The 8,620-nt window shown below is 43.9% G+C and overlaps 1 protein-coding gene across 1 annotated transcript in view; it reads right to left on the bottom strand.

Moving 5' to 3' along the window:
• Positions 1–8,620, bottom strand: part of LOC123979846 (phosphofurin acidic cluster sorting protein 1) — a 39,486-nt gene continuing 30,866 nt past the window's right edge. The window contains exons 10-23 of the mRNA XM_046063957.1: positions 8,575–8,614; positions 8,185–8,306; positions 6,779–6,914; positions 6,324–6,428; positions 6,089–6,195; positions 4,205–4,359; positions 3,877–3,987; positions 3,689–3,791; positions 3,554–3,596; positions 3,413–3,455; positions 3,146–3,287; positions 1,578–1,816; positions 1,075–1,194; positions 1–927 (exon numbers count right to left, since the gene is read on the bottom strand). Of these exons, the coding sequence (XP_045919913.1) occupies positions 809–927; positions 1,075–1,194; positions 1,578–1,816; positions 3,146–3,287; positions 3,413–3,455; positions 3,554–3,596; positions 3,689–3,791; positions 3,877–3,987; positions 4,205–4,359; positions 6,089–6,195; positions 6,324–6,428; positions 6,779–6,914; positions 8,185–8,306; positions 8,575–8,614 (1,585 nt within the window). The 3' untranslated portion in view covers positions 1–808. The remainder of the gene's footprint in view (positions 928–1,074; positions 1,195–1,577; positions 1,817–3,145; positions 3,288–3,412; positions 3,456–3,553; positions 3,597–3,688; positions 3,792–3,876; positions 3,988–4,204; positions 4,360–6,088; positions 6,196–6,323; positions 6,429–6,778; positions 6,915–8,184; positions 8,307–8,574; positions 8,615–8,620) is intronic.

Here is an 8,620-nt window from a genome sequence, read left to right on the forward strand (position 1 = left end):
TTCCCCTTTATTTTTATTCTTTTTTTGAAAATAAACATTTGGCATTAGACATCCAAACGACTTATTCTGGTAAAGAAAAAATATTTTAAATTATATGGAAGCCCTTGAAAAAAAATTCTAAAAAAAGAATGGGCCTGTTTCGAAGGGCGTCTGTTCTGTGGACGTATCGGAGGAGAAATCACAGGCAGGTCTTTTATTTGAATGCATTTTGTGAGTTTTCACTGGCTCATGCAAACACTGAAGACCCGTTGCGTTTTTACTTTGAGTTACTGTTTCTGGCACATGAGTGGTGAATCTGTTAGTTTGGAGCATGCACGTGTGGGTCAGGTCTTGAGGTGAGAAGGACCTTGAAGGGGTCAGAAGTTGAGGGTCAAACTTTAAGGGCTTGAAATCGGTGAGTTGTCGCATGCTATTGCATTCCATAAAACGGAAACGTAAATGGCAGTTAGCTAATAAACTTGTGCTGTAAGCCCCTTGTAAAAACACACACACAAACACACACACACAGACACACTGTACATTCACGTGTGCATGCACACTCGCCACACACACAAACACACACACCAAAAGGGGCATTAAAGTGACTAGTAACAGCGCTGGACCCCAACACCTCCCTTCTCCCCCCCCCCAAAAAAAATAAGACAACTGTAGCCAAAATAAAAAAAAACAAAAACAAATAGTCCAGCCGCATGACGTCTTCCATCAGCTCTGCAGGTGCTCAGAGGTGGGGTCTTTGCGCAAAGTTGTGATGAGATTGAGGGAAGTCGAAGGTCAAGTCAGGGTCAGAGGAGCTGGCGGGTGCTCACCCCTAGGAGAGGGGCTTGCTGTAGCCGAAAAGTCCGACAGGTAGGTATTTGACGTGAGTGGGCCACTGGGCGGCCAGCTGGAAGAACTTAACATCGTTCCACTCCACGCCGTCTATGGTCACTGGAAGGAAACAGAAACGAGACACAAGAAGTCTGAGTAACGGAAGGAACGGGGAAATAACACTAAAACAACAAGACAAAGAAGAAGATTTGAAACAAACACACATAAAGGAAATGGAGACAGAAGCACCCTGATCCTTCACGTTACCTTTCAGGATGGTCTGCTGCTGCTTGGCGGAGCAGATGAGTCGGCTGATGCCTTCAATGACCTGGCTCTTTGAGTCTACATCCTTCTCCTTTGGCTTCTTTCCCAGGAAGATGGTGGGAACTGAGGAGAGGGGGAAAGAGAAAATGTAAAAGCAGCCCAATAGGGGGCACGGCGCTATGAGAGATGTTACATTATAGTAAATCGGTGTGGGGTTTGATCAGCTGACGTTCAGATCACACTGTCCAGATTCACTTTGTTTAGGATTCAATGTGACTGGATTCTTGAAGATGAAACGACAGCATACAAGATTTTATATTTATATTTAATATAAATAAATTTTATATAAATAAAACCTGCACATACAGCATAAATGTACATATCAACTGGCAAAAAGAACCAATTATTAATATGAAAACCCTGATTAGTATTATGTGCTTGTTCCTAGAACGTGGTATGAATAATTACTCTAATGTCTCCCCTCTGGTAACATTCACTCATCTCACCTTTCTTGTTCTTCTCCTTGGTGACCACGGTCATGGCCATGGTGCTGACCTGGGCCTGTGGATCGTTGCTGCCCCCGCCTGGTAGCCTGCTGACCTGCAGTGAGCGGAAGGCGCTTTTCAGCGTGTTCTTGCAGCTAGTGTCACGCCGCTCGCCCTCCCGCCGTTTCTCGGCCAAAGAGGCAAGCCAGTAGTCCACCTGCAGGCCGATGGCATCCACGCCGTGAGACATACTGGGACTCCTAGGGACAGAAAGCGTTTAGGGACATATATTGAAACAATATACAATAATGAAAAACTTTTTAGTAGCTTTCTTCCGTCTTAGGTTTCAGCAGAATAAATGAAAGGAGGAAATACTATATCATGAAGGGTCTTTCTGTTTGGTCCTCCTCTTTTCGTTCTCCTTTTGACCCTTTTTTTATCCTTTTTGTCAGCCTCTGCAGCGCCGGACCTGCCGCAATTCCTTTCAATTCAAAACTACACTTCACTGTTGAATTTTGTCCATTACACTCAACACATGCACCAAATGTATTCTGCAGAGGGTGAAATCCAAAGATTAGATCAGACACAGCTGCAGTCTGTCTGGCTCTTCAGAGATGGACTGCAGCAGGCAGAACAAAACACGGTCTGCGGCAAAGACCCACTGAAGCAAACAGATGAAAACATGACTGAAGTATCAAAGAGTCCCTCACTTCTTTGAGCCGGTTCCCAGTCGAGCTAAACGGATACTAAAAGCAAAATATGCAACTCTCTTTGCTTATATAACAAAACATAAATAGATGGTTAAAAGGCAATAAAAGTCCTGTTAAAACTCAGAACTGAAAGTAACATCAATGTGTACATAAGTACAGTTTGAGCTACTGTAATTTGTGACCTTTGTTAGTTTTACTCTACTTACTACATTTTAGACGAGAATATTGTATTTTTCACTGCACTACTTTTGTCTGACGTTTGTTTATGTAAAACATACAATATGAAGCTAGAGTTGCAGCAGTGTACGGGTTTCACGTTATATCATACTGCCACGTGCTTTCGCTTATCTACAGTATTTTTAAATAATGCAGCCAGACAGAGAATCTGAACTGCGCCTTTAAAGGGAGACTTTTTTAAACATGCTTCCATTTGAAAAAGTTTGGACAGGACATAGTATTTTGTGAAATAATAATGAAGCGTTTGCTCACCCTTCTGTTTTCATTCCTTTAAGGGTCACTGTAACCGTGTACCATCATACCATATTCATTATACGGTTATCGTATGATGAAAATCTCTTACCGTATCTCTATATGAAGCATACCTACATCATTTAAGCACTGATTACACATGTACAAATAATCCTGTTAAATAAATAATTCAGAACTTACTTTTAACACTGTTTTATTCTAACCATCCCTAACATTTGGAGTATTAATTAAATATTTATCCATTGTGGTACCGGTGCTTTTATGAGCAGAATCTGAGGATTTTTCCTCCAATGATTTTGAGGGTGAGGGGAAACAAAGGAGAAAATGAGTGTCAGGTCCTGAAGGAGATGAAAGGCAGAAGGAGAAAATAATAAAGCAGGTCAGGCTTACCCTTGTACTGACAGGACGCTGCCCATGGAGGGAGAGGAGGGGGGCGTGGCTGCCTCTTTAATCATCCCCGTGGGTGAGCTGTGGGAAGGGGGAGACGTGGAGGGGACGGCCAAGCTCACCGCCACACCCTCTTCTGTATCTCCTTGACGACCACAAATTGAAACGATCACATTATCAACATCATCATAAATCAAACTGAATGACTCTCTAGTTGTTTTTGTGCTCAGTAGGTGACGTGTGTTTAAAAAACTATTTCCAAACCCTCACCTGTTGGAGAAGGACCAGACTCGATGAGACCAACCTTCACTACCTGGAAAACAAGAAGCAATGTCAGCAAAAATATCTAAACGATCAGCAATCTACTGCAATACCATGCAAACATTCATGTTTGCCTGAGTACTGTCTTACCCCTATGAAAGGAATAAACTTCTGGTAGGAGTCCTCATCTCGCCTGGAAACAACACCGAATATTAGAGAAAACATAAAGAGTAAATTCAGTGTGTGAGACGATCTGGCTTGTGTTTGCGTGGCGTCTGCACTCACGTCCTGTGTTTGCAGGTGAGCATGGCCTCAGCGATGGGCAGCTGGTGTGTGACTGTGGCTCCGCTGATGTATTGGGCGATTCTTCCCGCCACATCCAGCTGATCTGGAAGGGACAGCAAGACACAGTTCATTGTTTGTCATCACTCGTTAGAGGTTGCATGCATTTATCCGTATGGCGGGCGTTGTACCTGTCTGTGGCGGCTCAGAGCGGCTGAACACGTCTCTCCACGGCCCGTCCAGGAAGGACGAGCTGTAACGATTGTCGAGGGCGCCAAGGTGTTTGGCAACCGGATGGGAGCCTGATGAAGACGATGGAGTCAAAGTGAAAGGAAGGAAGGAAACAACAAAATAAAAAAGTCATCCCTCAAGGTCAGCTTGTTATGAGGTGTAACTGTAGCGCTGCGGTTGGGCAAATCAGATACTGAGACACAGTGAAATCAAATCAGCATGCACACAAGTGACTGAGTAACGGATAAAAGTGAAGATCACCACGGAAAAACAAGTGGACTCTCTTACCCAGAGGCACAACCAGGAAGCGCATGTGGTTGAGCCAGTCGGACGTCTTGTTGGCGAGCTGAGTGACAAAGAACTGCAGGATAGCTCCCAGGTAGCTCTGGCTGCCCACTGCCGCCACCTTCACCGCCCTGGGCATGGACGAGTTACAGTTACAGCTGCAGAGATGGACAGAGAGAGAGCAAGCGAGCGGTGTTATCAGTACTGCATGGAGGTGGATCCACTGGAACTTCACCACAAATCCATCAAAATCTCTGGAAAACACCTGAAGAAAGATGAAAGGCAAACAGATTGAACTGCTACAAAGCTATTGTGACGGCCCTGCCTAGTTGGGTGTTTAACTGTGTGGTGTTGGGCAGTTTACTGTGTTCCTTTTGTCCCTGAAGGTATCAGCGCCCGTAAGCCAGATTGGGCCCTTTGCTCTCGAGCTCTCTCTGATCTGGTCCCACTCCTGCCAGCAGCATTATTCCTTTGTTTTGTTACATTATGTTTGTTACCACTCCTCAACACCCAAGCTCCATACTTGCCACTCATCCACATCTACACCACTGATTTCACTGACTAACACACTCTACATCGTTGATTATTAGTTTAGTTATTTAAGTTGCTACAATAAATATGTTTATTATTGGCAATCCTCTGTGTCCTCTCTGTATTTGTCATGGCCTTTGAGCCGGGTTATGATACTATCAACAGAGAAATTCCACTGGACATTTTAAAAGACAAAAAAAGAAAAGGAATTTGAACTGGGGATTGAAAGAGGTTGCTTTAAGAAATCAGGGAAACCGTCAAGGGAATCTGTCGCCACTGACACCTAGACATCAAAAGCTTTATCCTTTAGTTGAAATAAAATGTGAAAATGGTCAATCGCACTTTCCCAGAGTTCAATGTGACATCTTTAAATGTCTTGTTTTGTCAAGCCAACCGTCCAAAGACCAAAGATAATCAATTTTCAGTAATAATCAAACTTGTTGTTAATTCATTTTCTGTCAATTAGCTAATCTACTCACTGACTAATTGTTTACCATTGAATGTTTGTATATTTGGCTTTCCTAAAAATAGTACTTCGCACTGTGTAGCGTCTTAGCCTACCTATCTTTGCTGTCTACCAACCTAGCAATTATGAGTGTTTGAAACTTGTTCTATTGACATCCTTACTCTACCAACAGCGATAAATTGCCTTTTCACATTCTTTCAACAAACATACTCACTGGACGTCGCTTTGGACATAAGATGTCCTAAATGTAAATGTGAAATGTTTACGCCCTAAAATTAGACATGAATACAATCAAAGTTCCAGGTTTCATGACTCTGACAGCTGATTAAAAACATACTTTTCTGTATAAAACCAAAACAACCAAAATTTGTACAATCAGATTGGATGTACAGAGATGTGAAGACATATAATAATTCTCTTTAATGTTCACAGCTGAGAAATTCTTTTTCAACAGTATATAACCAATTTGTGTCTAAAACACTCTTTTTCTTAATCCTTATTTTCCCTTTTCTGCTTTGGCAAAGTCCAATAAAGTAAACTGTAAAATGTGTGTGTGTGTGTGTGTGTGTGTGTGAGTGAGAGAGAGAGAAAGAGAAGTAAAGGGATGGAAAGAGAACAGGGTGAGGAGGATAAACAGGGAGGGATGTGAGAGATATGTAAAGAGTTGTTTTGTTATCAACAGAAGAAGAGTCATAGATGTGGAGTCACAAGGGCAAAGACGAGGAGGAGGGAAAGATGTGGAGGATGCAGGAGAAGAAGAAAGAAAAGGTCAAACACAGGATAGAAAACAGAAAGATAAGGCTTAGAGCAGGAAAAAGACCAAGAAGATGAGTCATCCAGCAAACCAAGGGACACTAGCACTAAGAATGTGTGCGCGAAAAAATACTCACAATTTCTGGATGCGAGTGAGCACAGCCGACAGCACTGCCTGGATTTCAGCTGCAGAACACGTGCAAACCACAGGGTGTCTCTGTACCTGGAGCTGCTCTGCAACATACTGTGAAACACACACACACACACAAAGAGCAAGACGTGTGAAGAAAAACGCCCACCAAGTGATGTTGGGGAAAAACACACACACACACACACACACACACACACACACACACACACACACAGCCTTACCTGCCCCTGCCAGTCAGTGCAGTTGACCAAGATCAGACTTTCGGGGAGCGCAGAGTCCGACAACAGAATCTGGTTCAGCTGGTCGTACACCACCTTCCTCAGGAGCTACACACACACACACACACACAGCAAAGTACATAAACCCCCCTACAGCAACACTTTATTTACTCTGCAGATGACTCATCAGCACATACATAATTTATTTTTTCTGAGCTCAAGGCGAGTCGGAGATTATCAGGATGCATTTGTATTCTTTACTTTGGGAAAACATAAGAAGCGAGCGTGTGGAGGGGGACTCAGAACAATGGTAGCTGTTCTTTTTAAAAAGAGTAAATCCCTCTGTGCGACTACAGCAACACGATGATTTATTTCTGTATGCAAGGTTTTTCTGATGCTGGAGCTTGGGATGATATCCCGGAAAGAATGCAAGTCCCTTCATTAAAAAGCTAACTTACAGGTGTGCTGTGTCCCAGCTCCGGGGATCTCTCCGAGTCCGAGCTGTTGGTCCGTTCACTCAGAGGTTTGGACAGCTGTCTCTCCTTCATGGGGGTGCTGATGCGCTTCTGTCTGGGGGTGTGGCCTCCGTCCAACCTGGGGGGGACGACGACACAGACATGAGTCACCAACATATTAAGTTGCACAATATTCTTTTCTTCTCGCTCGCTGTCTCGCTGTAAATTCTTGGTTGAACGACACGGCAGACTAAGTGTTGGACAGCAACCAAACACAGCTCGCTGTCTTTTTACAACTTGCATCACGTACGTATGTGGCTGATCTATACTGGCACCAGAGATCGACGTCACTGTTCACCTGACAGCACCGATCACAAATGCTCCTAGTCATGGTTTTATCAATGAACCTGTAAAGCCTTATTGTCACTCTGCGGTCAAGGTGTTTTTCCTTCCCGCCCAGTAGAAAGAAGGTGTGTGGGTGTGCGTCACACATTTATGTGAAGAGTGTGATATCGTACCCACAGGTGTGACTGATTTGCTATGTGCAGTGCTTCTGAAAGAACTTCTCTTCATTCCCCAAAATTATGTCGGGCTGTCCCCAACTAACAATTTAAATAGTCGAATCAGAATTGTCAGGTCTTGCCTACAGTCGCCTGATGGTCGAATCATGTGTGTTTACGCGGGGGGAGCCTGATTCGACTCCCAATCTCACAGTCCAAGCTTCGCAGAGCCGTTATGAAACTTTGTTTACGTTATGAACTACTGGTTTTCTCACAATAAGTTAATATACTGTCTGTTACGATATAAATATCAACTTATAATGCTGTAAATAAACATGTGAAGATTTTAATAAATTGTTTGGTAAAGTGTGTGTGTTTATGGTAGAAGAGGAAGAGAGACAGACCACCAGCTTTGTGCGGAGTTGTGCGTGCATCTTGCGAGAAGTTTGGGTGGGTTGTTATACACGATAGCTCCACTTTAATCTTGAGGAGCTGCAGTCTCTGCTCATTAGTCAGTGTAACTAACTGTGCTTTCAGAACTCAAGCGAAGCGATTCGGGGCGGTGAGTTTACATACAAAGTCAATGCAAAGACGCGTAGAGCTGCGATTTTATGGCAGGCCTTCTCGCGTTGTGTGTGAATACTTGCAGCGAATGTACTCGCGCGAGGAAAGCGTTGCGAGGATTAAATTCGCGTTTGGTCTGAAAGCAGCATCACACTTTACATTTACAGCTAAACTGAGGCTTAGTGTTGATCCTTTACTCTCTGCTCTACTCGCCTGTATATTATTCTTTGTGTGGTTCATCAATAGTGAAAAATGATTCAAAGGTCTCGCAACATGCACGCACAACTCTACACAAAGCTAGTGGTCTGTCTCTCTTCATACATACATAATGTAGTGACTCCTTACCTTGGTGATGGCATGGCCTGGGTTTCATTTTTGCTGCTCTTCATGGGTGTACGGGGTTTCTCTGCCACTGACACCATGATGCAGGGGCCCACTTCGGCAAACAGCTCCTGATCTGTTAGCTCCTACACACACACACACACACACACACACAGACTGTCAGTGTCAGAAAAAGGAGATAGTGGCAGTCCTAAAGCCATCATCTCCACTCCATCACTCTTTGTTTCTCCCTCACTTCTGTTCTCTCAATCGGTCTCACTTACTGCACAGATGGCAGCGAATCCCCACTTGGAGTGATATTAACAAAGATCCCGACACACCATTCATTCTCTGTCCTTCAAACACACACACACACACACACACACACACACACACACACAATGAGAGTCGTACCAGTGTGTCGGTCTCAGACAGGGCTTCCTCCAGGTTGCGGCTGCGG

This window comes from Micropterus dolomieu, linkage group LG12 (assembly GCF_021292245.1).
Source record: "Micropterus dolomieu isolate WLL.071019.BEF.003 ecotype Adirondacks linkage group LG12, ASM2129224v1, whole genome shotgun sequence".
Classification (NCBI taxonomy): domain Eukaryota; kingdom Metazoa; phylum Chordata; class Actinopteri; order Centrarchiformes; family Centrarchidae; genus Micropterus; species Micropterus dolomieu.